At 38.5% G+C, this 21,441-nt stretch overlaps 1 protein-coding gene across 1 annotated transcript; it reads left to right on the forward strand.

The window, feature by feature from the left end:
* Positions 1–134: 134 nt before the first annotated feature.
* On the forward strand, positions 135–16,928 carry LOC133039264 (uncharacterized). The gene is made up of 3 exons (XM_061118114.1): positions 135–451; positions 15,534–16,395; positions 16,509–16,928. The coding sequence occupies exons 1-3, from the start codon at positions 135–137 to the stop codon at positions 16,926–16,928; spliced, it is 1,599 nt and encodes a 532-aa protein (XP_060974097.1).
* Positions 16,929–21,441: the final 4,513 nt, after the last annotated feature.

Consider the following 21,441-nt stretch of genomic DNA (forward strand, 5'->3'; position numbering starts at 1 on the left):
TCGCCCAAAAGAGGAAGAGCGATGCGATGGCTACCCTTGCCACAGACTCTTCCAAGAAGCTGGCCAAGACCGCACAGGACAAGGGGAAGAAAGTCGTAATCGATCCACCTGTTCGAGCTCGCGACTTCTTAGCCATGCAAGAGAAGTTCCTGGCCGAGATCCCTTATGAGGAGCTTGTTACGCGCTCTGCTGAGTTGGCCGCGCAGTCGATGACCCTGTTCATAAAAGCTACTGCTACTGCTTCGAAGGAAGCCGACTCGCTGAAGAGGCGAAATGCCCAGTTTCAGGAGAACATAAAAAGGCTGAAGCAAGAAGTGGCTAGGAAGGAGAAGGAGCTCGAAGAGCTCAGCAAGGCTAAGGAGCAGGCGGAGCTTGAGGTCAAGAACTCGCGGGCGACGATCGAGGAGATGACCCGCGATTTGGAGACTGAGAGAGAGAATGGGAAGAAGCAGTACGATCAGGCAGTGTCTGATTATATTTATACCACTCTTTCCAAAGTTCCAGACTTCGACTTCTCTCTCCTCGGAGCAGAAGCCGCTGAGATGGCCGAGGCTTTTCGTGCCATGTCGCCTACTCAGACCCAAGGTGGTGGAGGGAACCTTCCTAATGAGGTCGAGGGTGCGGATGCTGAAGAAGTCGAGAACGAGGTCATCAGCAAAGTCGCGGATGAGACTGCTCCTGCTGCTCCAGATGTTTAATTTTCCTCTATGTTATGCTTTTTAATTTTACTTCTCTTTCTTTTTTTTTTCTTTATAAGCGGTACAGGGGTACTCGCGCTTTTGTACTTAGACAAATTTCCTGTTATTTTGGAAATTTCTTTATAATCAATAGTACATTCGGGCATATATACCCCCCTATACTTAGGATTTTTTCCTTTGCATGAAAAATATCTAAGTATAAGTACAAGAGTGAACATAGTCGAATAATGCGAGTACTATTGATAATAAAATTTCAAACTCTCGCCATTCCATGCTCGTGGAATCACAGTTCCATCGAGTGTTGCGAGTCGATACGTGGCATCACCAATTTTTTCTGCGATGAGGTATGGTCCTTCCCAATTATCCCCAAAGACCCCATGCGACGGGTTTTTGGTATTTGGCATTACTCTTCTAAGGACCAAGTCTCCTGCTCGCAGGGCTTTTACTTTCACTTTGGAGTTAAAGTATCTTGCAGTTTGCTGCTGGTAAGCTGCATTTTTTAAGTGCGCTTGTCACGCTTTTCCTCCAAAAGATCAAGGCAGAATAGCTGTTTCTCGTTGTTCTGCGAGATGTTGAAAATATCTCTGCGTAGGGAACCTGCCCCAACCTCAACTGGCAACATGGCCTCGCACCCATAAGAAAGTGAGAAGGGTGTTTCGCCAGTTGTAGATCGAGGAGTCGTATTATAAGACCATAGGACTTGCGGTAACTCGTCTGGCTAAGCTCCTTTGCGATCTTCTAGTTTCCATTTTATGGTGTGTTTGATTATTTTATTAATGGCTTCAGTTTGTCCGTTACTCTGCGGGTAAGCAACTGCGGAAAAAGCCTTTTTAATTCCCAAATCATCGCATAGTTTTCGCATCTCTTTGCAGTCAAACTGTTTTCCATTGTCTGAAATGAGTTTATGCGGAATGCCAAAACGACAAATGATGGAGGTATAGACAAACTCGCGCAATTTCGTTGTTGTGATGGTTGCGAGTACTTTGGCTTCGGCCCACTTCGTGAAGTAATCAACTGCGACTACCGCATATTTGACTCCGCCTTTTCCTTTGGGTAATTCGCCGATTAGATCAATTCCCCATATTGCAAAGGGCCATGGACTTGTGATAGAATGGAGGTTACTCGGAGGGTGGTGGGTATAAGTGGCTATTCGCTGACACCTGTCACACTTCTTTGCAAACGCGAGAGCATCTTGTCTCAATGTTGGCCAGTAATACCCTTGCCGCATGATTTTTAACGCAAGGGAGTTACCTCCGGTATGATTGCCACAAATCCCCTCGTGTACTTCACGAAGTATGTAACCACAATCCTCTCCGCTGATACATTTGAGAAGCGGTTGACTAAAACTTCTGCGATACAACCTTTGGTCATATATTACATAACGGGCGGCTCGCTGTCGCAATTTTGTTGCTTCTACTTTATCATCGGGTAAGAGCCCCTTTTCCAGATATGCGAGGATAGGAGTCATCCAGGTAATCTCCTGAACAGCATCTATCTCCATGATTACTTCTTGATTTATGGTTGGGTAGCCAATACGTCTACCGGAATCACATCGAGCAATTCGGCTTCTCTAGTCGAGGCCAAACAGGCCAATGCGTCTGCGTGGGCATTTTGAGCACGCGGTACTCGAGACACGACTACATTTTTGAACTTCTGCATTATTTCGCGAACAATGGCTAAGTATTTAACCAATCTCCTGCCTCTTGCTAGGTATTCTCCATTCACCTGGCATACCACGATTTGGGAGTCGCTAAAAGCCTGAAGATACTCGACTTTCATCTTGAGGGCAAGTTTCAATCCTGCGATTAAAGCCTCATACTCGGCTTCATTGTTAGATGCAGAAAACTCAAAACGTAAAGCAGCGTGTACCTTGAAATTATTGGGACTGATTAACAAGATCCCACTACCAGAACCTTCGCTATTTGAGGCTCCATCGACGTACAATGTCCATGTTTCTATGCTTGCTATAGCAATGTAACTTCTGTCCTCTACGACTGCCACCTCGGTGCTGGGGAATTCAAGTATAAAATCCGCCAAGGCTTGCCCCTTGATCGCAGTTCTCGGTTTATACTTGATGTCGAACTGACTCAATTCCATCGCCCATTTTAACAATCTCCCTGATGCTTCTGGTTTCGCTAGAACTTGTCTTAAGGGGAAGTTCGTCAAAACTTCAATGCTGTGAGCCTGGAAATAGGGTCGCAATTTTCTTGAGGATATTATCAAGGCAAAAGCAAATTTCTCCATAGGGGATAACGTGTCTCGGCATCCAGTAATCGCTTACTGACGTAATACACTGGGTATTGGCGTCCTTGGTCCTCGCAGATTAGTACCGAACTAATTGCATATTCTGAGACGGCCAAATAGATGGACAAGACATCTCCGAACAATGGCTTTGACAAGATCGAAGGCTGCCCCAAGTGCGTTTTTAAAGCTTGAAAGGCCTGCTCGCATTTTTCATTCCAATGGAACCTGTTGTTGCCTTTCAAAATCTGAAAAAACTCCTTGCACTTATCAGAAGATCTGGATATAAAGCGGTTTAAAGCTGCGACTTTACCTGTGAGGCTCTGAACCTCCTTTGGCTTGGTCGGTGATGGCATTTCCACCAATGCCCTGATCTTTGCAGGATTGGCTTCTATTCCTCGCTGATTAACCATGAAACCAAGGAATTTCCCAGAGCCAACTCCAAAGACGCATTTCAGTGGATTTAAACGCATCTTATATCGTCGCAATATATCGAACATGGCCTGTAAGTGGGCAATATGATCCTTGGCATGTTGTGATTTTACGAGCATATCGTCAACATATACCTCCATGGTCTTTCCAATGAGATCGGCGAACATCATATTCACTAGCCTTTGATAAGTCGCACCTGCGTTTATTAATCCAAAAGGCATTACTTTGTAACAGTATAATCCTCGATCAGTAATGAACGAGGTATGCTCCTGGTCTGGTTCATACATCGGGATTTGATTATATCCTGAGTATGCATCCATGAAACTCAAGAGTTCGTGACCTGCAGTGGCATCGACAAGCTGGTCAATGCTAGGAAGAGGAAAGCCGTCTTTGGGACAAGCTTTGTTTATCTGTAAAGTCAACACATGTGCGCCATGAGCCATTAGGCTTTGGCACAAATACGGGGTTTGCTAACCAGTTGGGGTAAAACGACTCCCGTATAAAGCCGCAGGCAAGGAGGCGGTCGACTTCTTCTTTTAGCGCTTGGTACCTCGCGGGGTCCATTTTGCGGCGCTTTTGTCGGACACCTCGCACTTCGGGGTCAATGTTCAAGCGATGACACATGACTTGTGGAGATATCCCGACCATATCTGAATGTTTCCAGGCAAAGACATCAAGATTTTGCTTTAAAAAGGTCGTTAATTGTTCTCGCAGCTGTAAATTTAGTTTAGAACCAATTTTTAAAACCTTGTTATTATCTACAGGATCTATAGGTACCTCAATTGTGTCTTCCGCGGCTTGGGCTGTGGCGGTGTGATCGAGGATTCTTGGATCGAAGTCTGGTTCGTCTATGTGCGGCACTTCCTCGATTCTGAGGATCTCCTGGCGAGGAGGTGGTGCCTCCAAAAGGTAGATGACATTTACCGTCCTTTTTTCTGCGAGTTTAACGGCTGCGTTATAACATTCTCGTGATTCGGATTGGACTCCCCGCACCGAACCTACCCCAGCGGGAGTAGGGAACTTCATTGTCAGATGATAGATCAAAGTTATGATCTTCATCTCCTTCAGGATTGGTCGACCAATTACGGCGTTATACGCTGAGTATTGGTCGATTACTGCGAAGTCTGCCATTGACTTGGGCATCCTTTGGGCAGTTCCTAAAGTGATTGGGAGTTTGATCATTCCTTTAATTGCTATGACATCTCCCGAAAAGCCATAAATGCTCGACGTCATAGGTCGCAAATCCTTCTCCTGCAACCCCATTTGTTTGAAGGCTTGGAAATTCAGCAGATTCACTGAACTCCCATTGTCAACCAGTATGCGATGGACATTGTCCCCACCAATATTGGCGACTATCACCAGTGCATCAGAATGCGGGTGATGGACCCATCTCGCATCACTCTCCATAAAGGTGATGTCGTCGCATTCTTTCTTAAAGAGTTTCTCGGGCCGCTCACCAAGATTATTCACATTGGTAAGCGGTTACTCCTTGGCTTCTCTGGCATATTGTTCTTGTGATTTGCGAGAGTCGCCTGCGATGTGACGTCCTCCGATTATAGTCAGGATATTGCGAGGTGTTCTGGAGCCACTCGCGTGCTGGTTTTCTCCTTTGTCATCCGCTTGGGGACGACTTTCCTCGCTCTTTTTGTACTTGTCGAATTTCCCTCTCCGGATTAGCTCCTCTATTTCATCCTGCAAGACCCAACATTCTGAAGTAGTGTGACCAATGTCCTTGTGGTACTTACAGAATTTTTTAGGGTCCCTCCTATCGCGATTTCCCCTGATGGGGGGCGGCTTCTTGAAGACTCCATTTCTTTCTTCAATTGCGTAGATATGGTCTCGAGGGACTGCGAGTTCAGTATAATTGACGAAGCGAGGTCCACCCTTCCTTTTTGGCGAGGACTCCTTCTTTGGAGGAGACTTGGCCAGCTTTGGACTTCGCTGTCTTCGCGGGCTGCGTCTTCTTGGGCTTCGGCCCCTGGAGTTCTTCCCTCGCGGACTGCGAGATCGTGACCGCGGTATGGGTGACCGGCGCTTGTCCTTCCCCTTCTCTAACTCCGCTAGAGAATTCTCAATTCTTTTGTGAGGTTCGGCCATGGCGAAGAACTCTACTAAGGACTCGGGCCTTCGAGCTTGTAGTTCCTTCAAAAAGTCGGTCCTCGGCAAGATACCTGTTATCAACATGCAAACAAGCGAAGACTCGGGGGCCTTCTCGACCTTTGTTACTTCTGCGTTAAAATGTTTGAAATAGTCTTGTAAAGACTCACCAGGTTCTTGTTTGATGTTGGCCAAAGTCGTATAACGTGGCCTATACGTCATTGTGGCCTGGAAATGCGTGAGGAATAGGTCGATGAAGGTTTCCCACGTCGATATCGATGCCTCGGGTAATTGGGTGAACCAATCATGGGCATTTTCCTCGAGTGTTGTCGCAAGAATGCGGCACTTTGCGAGGTGCGGTACCTGGTCCACTTCCATTATAGTATTAAATTTTTCAAGATAGTCTATCGGGTTAGAAGTACCTTTATATTTGAGGGACTCAGATAGACGAAACCCTTTTGGAAGTTGAGCTTGTCGCACTTCTGTAGTAAAAGGCGAGGTGCCATGCAACTTATATATAGGCTTACGTTGCTGCTCGAGCATTTTCAAAGCCTGCAGAAGCATGCTTTGGTCAATTCTTCCTGTCGCAGGAGCCGGAGTCGCTGCAACTGCGGGGCTCGCAACTACTGCGGCAAGATTTGCTGGGACATTAATCCCAGTGGTCGCGATCGGCGCGGTAGGCGGGTTATTATCAGTGTTGGCACCCTGATCGCCCGCATGGGGATCACGGAGTGTCTCAGTATTATGTGGGCCGCGAGAGCGTGCCCTGAAAACTGCGTTGAGATGATCACGCAGATCACCTCGGTGTACCTGATAACGTCCTCCCTGTTGTGTCTGTACAAAGCCGGACCTTGTGTACCTGCTTGGAGTGCGACCATGCGACGACGAAGAGGCTGATTCTACGTCGTTGTCTCTTGATGGTCGGCTGCGAGGATTACGGCGCTCAGGATCTTCATCGATTTGTGCGCTCTGGTTTGGAAACCTTGCGGATTGATCCCTTGACATTGGATGGTTCAGGTCCAGACCTTCAGGGTTAGTTCTTCGTTCCCTGCGTACACGGTTAGTATGACGTCTAGAAGTCGTTACCTGAGGGTTATCGGTGCGAATAGCGGGAACTCGAGGAGGGCAAAGAGCTCGGCTCTTTCCATCTACTTTGGCCTGTAGTGCCCGCAGTTGATCCTGAATCGCAGCATATTGATCAGTGGTGAGCTGGATCATTCCCTCGGATACCACCGCCGGAGTGACAGGGGGAAAATGCATGGTTGCTGGTGGCGTGGATGTGTCCCCAACTTGAGGGCCAGTCGTTTCTGGGAATAGGTTGAGAGGTCTGATATTGCTTCTCCCTACTCCGCTGTTAATGACGTCCACAGGTGGCACTCCAGCTCCAGACAACGGTACATTCATCATTCCAATGTTGATGGACCCGTTGTTAGCTCCGTTAACGTGATTTCCAGCCATGATGATTAGTGTTCTTTGAAATGAATGAAATCTTTAGTCGATTTCCCACAGACGGCGCCAAATGTTGTCGAGTGAATTTCGCAACACCAAATTATATTATTTGATTAATACAAAAGAGAATTTTCAGAGAAACGACAAGTGCGAGTATTCGACCTAGAACGGCGAGTACTCGACTGGGAATGCGAGAACACTCAACAAAACTGGAAAATATCAGTGAGACAAAGAATTATAGTGGTTCAGTCAGATTGTGATCTGCTTAGTCCACTGTAGCAAAAGATTCCTAGGTGCCATTTCATGGTGGATCACCCCTTTATATACAAAGCAGGTGTCCAATCGGTTACACAAGAATCACATTCATTGTTAATCCATTATTTACATATTGAATTGCAATAATTAAACCCAAGCAACGTTAACATTAATAAATGAATGACAGTTACTAAGTCCATCAGCGTATGCGTCTTCTGCGTCTGCGAGTTGACTGTTCATGTTCCGTTGTTGAGCTCCCAGGGTTATCATTACGTTTGGAATGTCTGCGTCCTTAGGTAATCGCCTCTTGTAGACATCGCATGTCGAGCTGATAGAACCTAGACATGCGAGTCTATACCGGTTTATCAAGGCTATTGGGTCGTTGGGACCAAATCGCATCATAGAGAGTTGATCTCTACGCTTTCGCAGAAGTATAGAGAGGATACTCGCATATGTCCTGACACATGCGAGTTGGATCCATCCTCTCATCCTGCATAATGCGAGTTACAGTTATGCGATTCGACTTTGGTCGTACTCGCTGGTTTTATCCTGGCGAGGTTCAAACTTCGAGGAGTCTCTCATGGACATTTCAGCTTCCATTGGAAATCTTAAAATACGTGTCCTCTAAATAGGAGTCTTGTCTCGAGTTTCTAGGTGAGAGAAATCTCACTATAACAGAAATATTTCCTTTTTTTAAAATATTTCCATTTTGTATTATTTCCAATTTTAAATATTTCCTATTATGGTAAGATTTAAAAATTTGTTAACTTCTTTAATATTTATATATTATTTAATTTTAAGATTAGATATTTTGATATTTAACATATTTTAAATTAAAAGATAACTTTATCTTTTTTATTTAAAATATTATATTAAATTTATCTTATATGACAAATTAAATAATTAATAAATTGAAATTAACATAGATATTTTTATAGATACACTTACCATAATATTTTCAAATTCAAAATTTGTTATTTTGTTAAATATTTAATTATTTATAAATTATAAGTTTAAAAATGATATTTTTCTATATATATCATTTTTTTTCCTTATTGGAAATTTATAAATCATATCTTGAATATTTAAATAACTTAGATATTTTGTAAAAATTTGAATATTGCTTAATTTGAGATATTTTGACATATAATTATGGTAATTATTATTTATTTATTATTTTATTCCTAAAATAATAATTATCTAACCAAATCTATTTTAAAATTGGTTTATTTTAATTTCATTAAATTATAAGATTTGAAAATGATATTGAAGATTCTTTCTTTCAAATCATTGATCTTATTAGATATTTAATTTAATTTGATTCAAATAAACTTAGATATTTTAAAATTAGTTTCTAATTTTTTGAGATTTTTTAGGTTTGTTTTTAACAACCCTAAATTTTTCAAAATTTAGTTGGTTAGTTTAAGAATAATAATTTAATTATATTAATATCTTATTTCACATATGTTACATGGACAATGTTTGTTTATTTATTTATATTGTTTATTCAAAAATTTTTTAACAAACCTATTATTTATTTGATCTAAATTGCTATGATTAACTTGTTGACAGATCCAATGATCTGATTTTAATCATAGTCCAATTGTCAATAGATCTTATGAATAATTTGTAACAGGTAATTTTTGTACTTTTTTCATCTGTGTAAACCTAGTAACATGATAGGGCCCATCCAAATCATTTGACCTGTGTGAGCCTATATGTTTGCTATTGGGCTTAGATGCATATAGGAAGCCCATTTAAGTTTTTACTAAGTAAATGGACTAGGTTGCTAAAATAAAATTTGACATAAGTAATTTTATTTAGGCCCAATTAGATTTGGGCTTATTCAATGAATAACAATTGTTTATTTAAAGATTAAATTCCTCTCTTTTGGGCCTTGTGTGAGAGTTGGGGGCCAATAGAAGTGGGTACGACATACTGAACCCAGCTCCCCCTCACATGAACTACCCCAAATTGTGAAGGCCCATTTGCCTTATTTAAATAATTGTATTAGGTTAATTATATTAGTCTAACCTAATTAAAATTTAATTAGCAACATAATTAACTTTTAAAATATATGAATTTTTTTTTTCATTTAATATTTTAAAGTTAATTTTAGAAAAACACTTAGTTAATGATACATATATTCTAGATAGTTATTTCTATACTAGTTATTATTTCTAATATTAAATAGGAAAATATCATTGATTGTGAAATTAATTGTTTAATAATTAATTTTGGTACAATCTAAGTTTAGTATATTTTCCTAGTATTAAACTAGAATTAATAATTAAGTTTTCTCTACACTTAATTATTTATTTCTTGAATTTAATACATTTAATTAAATTGAAAATTCAATATCTAAGTTGATTTTCATCATGATACTTAAATATTGTTATTTTCATGATATTTAATTAAATAGAAAATTATTTTTTAAGTTTGAAATCTTATTTCAGAATAACTTAAATTTGAATAATTTTCAAAATATATTTTATTTTATTTTATTAATCTTTTTCTCACAATTTCAAAATTGCATCACTTTGATGCAGAAATTTCGAATTTTATTTGAAAATAGATTAAAGTTGAATTTTTTTTTTTTTAATTTTGGACCAACTTAAATCAATGATTTTTTCATTTAATGATTAATTAAAATAAATGAATTAAATATATTATAATTAGAAATTGATTTAATTAGTCAATGAAAGTCTAGATAGATATTATCTGTTTTGCTTGAAGTATTTTTCTAGTGATATTTAATTAAATAGAAAATTAATACTTAAGTTGATTCTTAATCATGATACTTAAATATTTAAAAATTTTATTAAATATTTAATTAAATAGGAAAATTATATTTTTATTGTAAATTAATTTTATTAATTAATTTTGGGCCAACATAAAATTAAAATAATTTTTCCAGGATTTATTTTTATTTTATTTTAAAGCATTTTCGAAAGTAGTATTCTTATACATTTCATTTTTTGAAATGCAATATATATTTATAGAAAATTAAATTTGAGTTGTAAATTAATTTTGAAACAACTTAAATTGAATAATTTTCTAAATATTTATTGAAAATTATTACTAAGATGGAAATAATTCATGTTATTTTCATATCCATCATAGTATAATTTATAAATATTACATTAAAATTTATATTTAGAATTTTTCATTCTAAATTGGAAATTTTAATTAAATAAATATATATTTAAAATAAATTGATTAAAATAAATATTAGAAGAAAATACACTTTAAATAATGAGCTTTATTATTAGGACATTCGATCTCCATTGTTGGTTTTACATAGCTTTTGTTTTAGTGAGTAATCCTCCCTAATGGAGGAACGTTCATTAGCAAGTTAGCACCGTTTAATCTCGAAAGATAAGTATATTTGTAAGTGTTTTATATGGTATTGATCACCCTAATGGTGGCGACTGTATTTGACTTACAAAATATGAAACAATGGTGGAAGCTCATAAGATAGAATAGCCTTGACTCTCGCCTAAACGGGACAACGCTGGATTCCAATCTTGATCGAATAAAAGGTTGCTAGAATGATTATCATTTTAGATGAGCTGACAACTCTATTCAATGGATGGTATCACTGACTCTCGCCTAAACGGGACACTGATATGAGTTTGTTGAAGACCTTGGAAATTATTTAGGATTGTATGTTTTAGTATTTTTACTTATCATTCCTACTTGCTATGTGATTAATAATTTCTGAATTGTGTATGAATTTATATTGAACCATGTTATTTTCTGTTATTAAATTGTAGTTTAATTTCGAATCTTCATTGTTGGTCTAACTTTGTTTGTTTTCTAATGAGATAAATCCCTAATGGATTTTCACCATTAGACAAACATAATAGTGTTAGATCTCGAAAGATAAATATTGTATATGCAACATCTAGCTGTTCATCAATGGATGACACCTTAGACTAGTATTTTACAATATGAAACAAGAAGATTGTATAAATAAGATTACTTTGACTCTCGCTAATTGAAGCATCGTTGGATTCTTATTTAAAACGAAATTATCCTAATTCCTCTTAGCTTATTCATTTCGAATTAGCTCAATGACATATGATTGGATGAATGGTCTATAAATCATATAAAGTCATTCTATATTTTCTCTTAAGAAATTAAACGACGAATATGATTATATTCCTGAAATTCTATCCCGAAATGATATAAATCCTCAATCTTATAAATCTCCTACTTGTATGGGCAAATCACTTAGAGTTAAATTAGCAGTGGTGGTCCAAGAAAGAATTACTCTTCATACAGTTACACTTTCACAAGTGTTTAATAACCATTTTCTATCAATGGATTCAAACTATATGAGTTGAGTATTCTGTGACCAGAATCCACTTGCACTATTCTAAGAACTCTTTGATGTAACTAAATCAAGTCATCAAGAGACAACCAAATAAATCTATGGCTTTTGTATCTTGTTCATAGTGGTTTTGACAAGATCAATCTCTGCAAAGAGTTAATATGCCTATATCCACTGAAAGTAAGTTCATCTCATTCGAAGATGGATGTACATTCACGGGTGGATATGAGTTTTCATTGTATTCTTAAAACAATCACTCTAGATTTTACCTTATGCAAAAGAAATTTGAAATGTTTGAAAAATTTCATGAATTTCTAGCATTGGTGAAAAACTATCAAGGTAAGTGGTTAAAGATCTTGCGAACTGATAGGGGTGGAGAAATAGTTAGTTGATATGCAGTTCAAAGATCATTAATTTGATTTTTGAATTATATCCAAACTTACCTCCCCAGAAATTCGATTTGCATATTGATAATTACTTACTAGTCGTTGCCTAAGTCCTTCTATGGTAATATAATTTCAGAATGATGCAATGGTTGTATACTTAATGTAAATCATTACTAGATTCATGGATGACCTAATCAAAATCTTAAGAAAAGCTAGAACTGCTAACCTTGGTTTGCATGTTTGTTAGTTATTCTAAGTGATTAGGGGTGGACCATCCCATAGTCATTAGATAAGAAAGTGTTTGTTTAAACAACTTCTACTTTTCTAAGAAAATGACTAAGTCTGAAAATAAAGTAGCAAATAAAGGAGATAATTTTTTTTTTTTGATTCCAAAAGTGTTCTATCATCTTATTTGACATATGATGATCCCACTGCCTCTGTTGTCTTGACACAACCGAAGAGGTCAATACCATTTAGTTTTCTTAGACATAATTCACAGTACCTTGTCGTAGTGGGAGAGTTTCTAGGAACTCACCTTCTTATGACTTGGAAGACACTAGTGATTAAAATCCATTATGAGTTTAAACAAGTAATGGATTGTCAAGATAAGAAACTAAGAAGAAAGCCAAAAGAACTATGGTTTAATCCATTCACATGGAATAACCTTAAGTTTTCTATTACAAGGACATAAAAGGAAATTTTTGTTAATAAGTCTATTCAATGGACTTAACAAAACTTCATGTTCCTAGTATTGTAGGTTTGAGTTTATCTAAACCTATGGCTTATGGTATACCTGGTTAATCACTTACTCTAATGCAAGCAACTTACTTTAGTAAGATGCTGAAGCATTTTCTTTCCAAAGGCAATCTATAGAAGCTTCACAACTTCTAGGCATAGATTTTATTTATCTAAGGAAAAGTCTCAACTATTCCAGAAAAGATTAAGCCATGAAAGAATTTCTTAAATCAACAGTGAGAGGTCTCAGATATGCTTTAGTATGCCTTAGACCAGACACCTGCTGTTGAGTGGGAGTAATGAGTAGGTATCAGATTAATCCATGAGAGGAACATTGGAAGACAATCAATTAAATTTTAAGATTAAGAAGAGGAACTGTATGTTAGTCAATAAGGGTGTGTTTAAAACTCTTAGACTACACCACATCAGATTTCAAGACTTGCCTTTGTGCTAGAAAGTCTGCTGATAAAATGGTGATTACTCTGGGGGTGGAGTAGTGACTTTGGAAAAGTGTAAAAACCTATCTGAAGTCTCTTAGTCTACCAGAAAGAGACTGAATGTTAAAGTTGCAGGAAAGGTACTTATTCAGTCTAAGGAAAGTTCTATACAATTGTGGCACTGTTCCAACTTGTCTTAACTACTAGTGTTAATTTCCTGATTAACCAAAAGTAGTTTCCAAAGGTATAGAATCCAGTATCCCAAAAGAGTAGACATATAGAGAGGAATTTCACAATATCAAGGATTTTGTAAAAAGGGAAAGTAATGGTGGAGAAAAGGTTGTTTTTAATTCAACCTGTCAGATCCTATTACGAGAAGTTTACTACTACTACACTTGATTTGTATATCAAGGTGTTAATGATTATTTGAAATGCACATTTTGTTTTATATTAGTGCAAGTGGGAGCTTATTGGGTTTTGTGCCCTAAATAAAACTCATTTCAATATAAAAAGATTTACTTATTATTAAAGATCAGAAATAACATTTTATGTTGCATGGTTCACATGATTTATTTCATGATTATATATATAATGTATGAATTCTATTTAAGTCCAGAACATATGAATTTGTTAATGATTATAGTGTTGTCAGCACAGTGGAATATAATCTTAATTATATGTTCGAAAGTTTATTCCTTGATTTGTCAGAACACTGGATTTAGACTGACATGGTATAATCAGCGATAGGTATTCTTACACCTTGGAAAAGTGTTATGTCCATTCCAGGACATTGGCAAAGTTTACCAGTATCGGATGTATAGAGTATACATCGGAAGGGACCGATATTGAACTTTGATTAGATATATTAAAGCTTACCGTAATATCTATTCAATTCAATATCACCTGTTGATCCTAGATTAAATGATCTTAATCCTGATATGGTTAGGTTCGATCTCAAGAGTACTATACATGTTCTTTGATTTGTTAGTTAAGCCTACTTTTGGGTCAGGGTGATACGTACATTTTGGGAACATGATAGTGTAATTGAGTGGGAGCGCTACCATAAATATGGAATCTATAACTACTATAGGAATTTAGAAGTGAAACGATGATATCCTTCGAGCTTGGCTAAACAGAGATAAATGGTGGAGATCTCATTTCACTTTGTTGAAATATCATTTATACGGAGCTAAGTGTTTTAAGGATAAAATACATTGAAGGTGTAACGGTAACTTAGTGCCTTTTCAATGTAGATCATCTATTAGAGGGTCATTGATCAGATTAGGATTATAACAATGGATAACTAATGACGTGTCTATATCATGGAGCATATAGAGCGTTCTATATGACTGAGAGTGCAATTCTAAGTTCTAAGAGTGGATTCAATAAGGAATTAATAAGTTAGGGAATTTACTTGGTAAATTCGGTTCGACTTATTGGAAGCTCGGTTATATAGACCCATGGTCCCCATACTAGTTGACACCATACTGCTTGTAAGACTCAGTTAATTGATTTTGATTAATCAATTATAATTCTAAAGTGTTAGTGTTATTATTTTGTGACAGTGTATGTTCTGTTCAATGTCTAGTCGTGTCTGGATTTTTAGTCTGTTATATCTGCACTAACGTTTGTTTACGAGAGTCTTTTTAAGTGTTAGTTAGTGCCAGCTGGACTTATCGTTGTGGTCATATATATAATCAGTTTCTGTTAGTAAAGTGGTTATCCATTAATCATTGAGACAGTTATTTCGGTTGTTTTTAGAGAGATAGTCGTATCTTGTTTCTTGTGATTGTGATTACAGGTTAGATCTTGAAGCTTGAGAGTGTTCGTCAATGGCGGAATGATCTGAATCTGGAATTGTTGAGTTCAAACTGAAGGGATTTCAGTGTCATCTTCATCATCAGATCTGAAGGGATTTCTGATTGAAGACATGTTGAAGAGGAGCTCGATTCTTTGCACTGAGGATTGTGCATTGACAATCAGTGTTCTTGATTGTCGTTGGTAATTCATTACTATTTGCTGAAAAGGTTGTATTTGATTCCTTTAGAGAGAATTGGAAATTGTAATATGAACCTTTGATTGATAGTGGATGAATTTACCCTGGTTCGGGGAACCCAAGCACTAGTCGGCTGAGATGTGTTCTCAGTACAGATGAAGCTTGTAAATTGATGTGTGATTTACTTCTTAAAGCTTAATTCTTGTTCATAACTCATATCTTGAAATCGATCAATTTAAAGATGTACAACTTGGTAACTTGAATCATTAAAATCTACTAGATGCACTTTCAATTGGTATCAGAGCTTGAAATTTTATAAAAATTTGTGTTGGATCCTACTGCTGTATGATTCTTGATTGTTGATTCTTGAATCAACCTTGACGATCGATTCTGTTGCAACTAACTTCCTCTGAGTTCTCTCTCAAAGAACTACAGAACATTTGTGTGTCTGTTTATCACTTCTGTGTGCAGGATGGAAATGTTCAGAGAAGGAGGCTCCACCTCGAGACCTCCTATGCTGGAAGGAGCCAATTTTCCATACTGGAAAACCAAGATGCGTGCTTTCTTGAGAGCTGTTGATGAAAGAGTCTGGATGTCCATAGAAGAAGGGTGGTGGAAACCAACGATGATGGAGAATGAAATCGTCATACCCAAACCAATGAGTCAATGGACCACTGTTGAAATGGAAAGAGCAAATTTCAACTCAAAGGCTCTTCATGCCTTGTTCAACGCTGTCTCCACTAACCAGTTGAAGGTTATAGCCAATTGTGAAATTGCTAAGGAAGCTTGGGAGAAGCTAAAGATTAAGAACGAGGGAACTGATGCTGTCAAGAAATTAAGGCTGCGTGCCTTGGCAAAGGCTTTCGAAAATCTCACCATGGAGGAGGATGAGTCTGTGGCTGAATTCCATGCAAAACTTTGTGACATTTCTAATGAATCATATGCTCTGGGGAAAACTTACTCTAACTCGAAACTGGTTCGAAAGGTGCTTGGTGTCCTCCCCAGAAGATTCATGTCCAAAGTTACCTCTATCGAAGAAATGAGAAACATTGAGGAACTCAATCTTGACGAACTTATCGGATCATTACAAAACTATGAGCTATCACTGTCTAGGTGGAAGAAAACCAAGAAACAAAAGGAGATGGTTAAAGAAAAATCAGAGGTTGGCGTTGCACTTATTCACCAAGAAAACAAAAACACATTTGAGGACTTAAATGGCATTATAGATGAAACTGTTGCCATGTTAACAAGAAACTATGCAAAGTTCTTGAAAAAGAACTACAGGAAAAATTCACCAGCTGACAAAGAAAATGCGCTCAAGAGAAACAAAGGAGTAAATTTCAAACCGGGACAAGCCTCGGCGATCAAAAGGGGCGAGGGATTAAGTGCGAGAGAATGTGATGGATATGGTCACATTCGAGTGAGTGTGCCAACACACTAAAAAAGAAAAAGGCCCTTGCAGCAACTTGGAGTGATAGTGATGAGGAAAAGAACTCCACAGCCAGTGAAGGATCAGATGAGGAGAAGCAGGTACTTGCATTCATGGCCCAAAGCTGTAATCCAGTTGAATCTGAAGATGATGCAGTCTCCACCTCATCAGAAGCAGACAGCACAGGTCGTCAACATGCTTATGAAGAAATGTTTGCACAATGGGAGTACATGACTAAACAGATTCGTGCCCTAAAGAACTCCCTTGAGCAAGTGGAGACTGAAAAAGGAAAGTTAGAAGACTCTGTCAAAAATCTCAACCGACTTCTTGATGAAAAGGAGAATGAGATTTACAAACTCACAGCTGATCTAATCCGAACCAAGCAAGCGTTACAGTTCATTCCCCCAGGCACTGCTGCCATCAATCAAACCCTATAGCTTCAGAAGCCCTATGGTGATCGAACTTCATTAGGATATAAGATGCTTTACAAGCAAGGGAATGAATTGCTTGTTGAGCATTCCTTACCCTCCAATGTCAATTCATCAAAGAAGGAAGATGGGTCTCCTGACACCTCAGTCACCATTAATGAATCTGACTCATCTGAGAGGAGACAGGTTCCAATTGGACCCACCAAACTCAAATTTGAAGGAAGGAGGACTGATGCTGACAACTTTCCACAGAATGACAATTTCATTCCTACATGTCATTTCTGTAATAGGAGAGGTCACATTCGTCCTAAGTGTTACAAATTGCAGAACTACTTGAAAGCCATGATCAATCGACCAAATAGTTTCCCTCCTCCAAATAAGTCACATGGACGCAAACCTCGTCGAGAATGGAAAATAAAGTCCAAACCAAATTCTGATGTTGGTTTGGTTGCAAAGCTATTTCTGTCTGCCTTTGTTGAAGGTCAGTGGTACTTCGACAGTGGATGTTCGCGTCACATGACTGGAAATAAGAAATTGCTAGTTAACTTCAAAGATGAAAAAGGAGGATCTGTCACTTTTGGGGATGGCAACAAAGGACAGATTTGTTGGGAGAGGTGATGTAAATGTGAATGGAGCAGCTCACCTGACAAATGTCTTATATGTGAGAGGACTCAAAGCAAATCTCATCAGCATCGGTCAATTGTGTGACGACAATCTCTCTGTAAGTTTCACTAAAACTCAATGTTTAGTTTCATCTGATGGGTGTGTTGTCTTAACAGGAAACGGAAGCGTAGACCGGTGCTATCTTGTGTGCAATACCATAGTGTGCAACAGGACCTTCTTGGACAAACCTGACTTATGGCACTACAGGCTGGGACACTTGAACTACAGAGATCTCCGAAGATTGGTGAAGCTTCAAGCTGTAAAGGGAATTCCTGACATGAAAGTTTCTAAGGAAAGAGTATGTGGTCCATGTCAGCTTGGAAAACAGCATAAGGCATCTCATCCCACAATTAATAGACTTCTCACCTCTCGTGTGCTGGAACTAATGCATGTTGACTTAATGGGGCCAATGCAGAATGAAAGTATCAGTGGGAAAAGATATGTAATGGTCTTGGTGGATGACTACTCTCGGTTTACACAGGTTGAATTTCTTAGAGACAAGTCGACACATTTGGATCATTCTCTCGCCTTGATGCGAGATTGCAAGGCGAGAAAGACTCCAAAGTTGGAAAAGTTTTTCGACTAAGAAGTGACCATGGAAAAGAGTTCGAAAATTCCATATTCTCGAGTTACGTAATGGCATGGGAATTCACCACGAGTTCTCGGCCCAAAAACTCCTCGGCGGAATGGAGTCGTTGAACGAAAAACGAACACTACGGGAAATGGCTCGGGTCATGATGCGAGGCCAAGGATATTTCAAAACGATTTTGGGCTGAAGGCATCAATGCGCACTGTTACGTGTGCAATAGAGTTCATCTTCGCACTGGTACCTCTCAAACTGCCTATGAGCTATGGAAAGGAAGACCTCCTAACGTGAGCCACATGCATATCTTTGGATGTACGTGTTATGTCCTGAACGATCGGGATCACTTGACCAAGTTTGATCCCAGGAGTGATGAAGGAACATTTTTGGGGTACTCCACCAACAGTCGGGCTTACAGAGTATTCAACAAACGGTCTCTCACTGTAGTTGAATCAATGAATGTGAAATTTGATGATTTAGAAGGACATGAAGATGCGTGGATCGAAGATGATTCTCCTGTTCTCTCAGGCTCTAGACCAGTCCTCACTAGACAGCCTCAAGTGTATCCTGATACTTCTACAGAGTCTCTAAATACAGCATCAGGCATATCAGGTGACAATCAAGCCAGTGCCAGTGGTACAGGAAGAGAAAATGAAGTTGATAGTGCCCTGACCAATGAACCCCAACAGGTCAAAGTTCATAAAAACGGACCCCCATCCTGGGTTGAGAAAGCTCATCCTCAAGCCACTGTCATAGGAAATCCGAATGATACAGTGGTCACTAGACGTAAACTGCAGAATTTGTTAGCCTTTGCCTGCTATCTGTCACAGATTGAGCCCAAAAGTGTTCGAGATGCATTATTAGATGAGTTCTGGTTGGCTGCCATGCAGGATGAAATGGGAAATTTCAAGAGGCGGGTGTACGGATAATGGTCCCTCGACCAGATGGTGCAAATGTTATAGGGACAAAATGGTTGTTTAAAAACAAGTCTGATGAATTTGGGACAGTGACTCGAAATAAAGCACGACTTGTGGCTCAAGGATATAGTCAGGTCGAAGGCATCGACTTTGATGAAACATTTGCACCCGTGGCTCGATTAGAATCCATTCGGCTACTTCTTATCATTGCATGTTTTTTGAAGATCAAACTCTTTCAAATGGACGTCAAGAGTGCCTTTCTCAATGGGGTAATTCAAGAGGAAGTCTATGTCAAACAACCACAGGGGTTTGAAGATCCACATCATCCACACCATGTGTACAAGCTCAATAAAGCCTTATATGGACTGAAGCAGGCCCCACGTGCGTGGTATGATAGACTCACTTCATTTCTCATCTCTCATGGCTTCACTCGAGGTACTGCAGATAGCACTCTATTCATTAAACATATTGACAAAGGAATCTTTGTTGCCCAAATATATGTGGATGATATCATTTTTGGCTCAACTTGTGATACTGAAGTCCAAACATTTGTCACTTTAATGACTAATGAGTTTGAAATGAGTTTAATAGGTGACCTTACTTTCTTTCTAGGACTCCAAATCAAACAACTAGATCATTGCACATTCATTTCACAGTCTAAATATGTCAAGTCTATGTTAGATAAGTTTGGCTACTCTCAGGTCAAGCATGCACACACACCAATAGGCACCACGTCCAAATTGTCACGAGATGAGTCTGGTGACCCTGTTGACCCCACTCTATACAGAAGTATGATAGGTGGCTTACTGTATCTCACAGCAAGTCGCCCTGATATATCCTTTAGTGTAGGTTTATGTGCCAGGTATCAAGCCAATCCTAAACAGTCTCATCTCTCTACTGTCAAAAGAATTTTCAAATATCTAGGCAGGACGGTTAACTATGGTCTTTGGTATAGTTGTGACACGAATACCTCTTTGGTCGGATATAGTGACTCTGATTGGGCAGGATGTATAGATGATAGGAAAAGCACTTCAGAGGGTTGCTTTTACATTGGGAATAACCTTGTCTCTTGGTATAGCAAAAAACAACAGTCCATCTCCCTTTCCACTGCAGAAGCAGAATATATTGCAGCAGGCAGCTGTTGCACTCAATTGATATGGCTGAATAAAATGCTTACTGATTATGGGTATCCTCAACACACACTGACCATCTTTTGTGACAGTACAAGCGCCATCAACATCTCTAAAAACCCTGTGCAGCACTCTCGGACCAAACACATCGACATCAGGTATCACTTTATCCGAGAACTAGTTGAGTCAAATATGCTGTCAATATCTCATGTGCCCACAACAAATCAATTAGCAGATTTGTTCACTAAAGCTTTAGATACTCAAACTTTTACTCATTTAAGAACATGTATTGGTCATCTGATCAATCTATTTTGTCTATGAGTATGCATGTATGTCACAGTTCTTCAGCAATGGTTCTTCTGTCCTTCCCCATCTACTATATACTACTTTGATTGTTACTACACTTGAATCTTCCCCAGTCAAAAAGGCTACCTCTTCCAGATGCAATGGGAAGAGCTCTCATACACCTGGTTCTAATAAGTAGTATGCTCCTTCTATATTAGTTCTTGGTACTCAAAGAGGACCGCTACATCTCTGGAAGAGAGTGAAAGCCATGTCTGGGTACTAAAGCAAAAGCCAGAGTGATATATATAAAAAAAAAAGGCTTCAAATAAAAAAAAAACAACAATACAAAAATCGTTATTTTCCAACTATCAGTTGGTTCTTAATTGAGAGAGTGGTCCAGCTGAATTTCACTCTTCTTGGACCACATGAGATCACTGTTCACACACGAATGGAGATTCAATGTGTAGTGCTCTTGTAAGTATCATTGTCGATGGGGCAGGGGAATGATTTGTTGCTCTAGTTGTGCAGTTCGTGTGCTCTCAGAAACACTGTTCATTGATCAGCTAATATTTTTTTTTGCCTTAAAAGTTGAGTATCTTGAAGTTTTTTGTTATTTTTCTGTTTTGTCTAACTGTGGGCTAAATGCATATATTGTGGTATATTTGTCACAATTCTGGTTTCTTTGATACACTTATTGCCTGATGACGTTGGTTTGTTTCGTTTAGTGTGCCGTATGATGTGGTAGTAAATATTTAATTTGGGCGCGTACGGTTTATTTGGCAAAAATCAAATTTTAAAAAAAAAAATCATCATCATTTTTTTTGCCTGGTCAGCTGTGTCAGGGTGCCTATACTTAAGGCCTACGGAAAGTGATCAGTCTCACTTCTTCACTTTTCTCTCCGAAACCCTAAGCTCTGCTTCATCCAAATTCTTTTCTCTCTATC

Source organism: Cannabis sativa, chromosome 6, assembly GCF_029168945.1.
Source record: "Cannabis sativa cultivar Pink pepper isolate KNU-18-1 chromosome 6, ASM2916894v1, whole genome shotgun sequence".
Lineage (NCBI taxonomy): Eukaryota > Viridiplantae > Streptophyta > Magnoliopsida > Rosales > Cannabaceae > Cannabis > Cannabis sativa.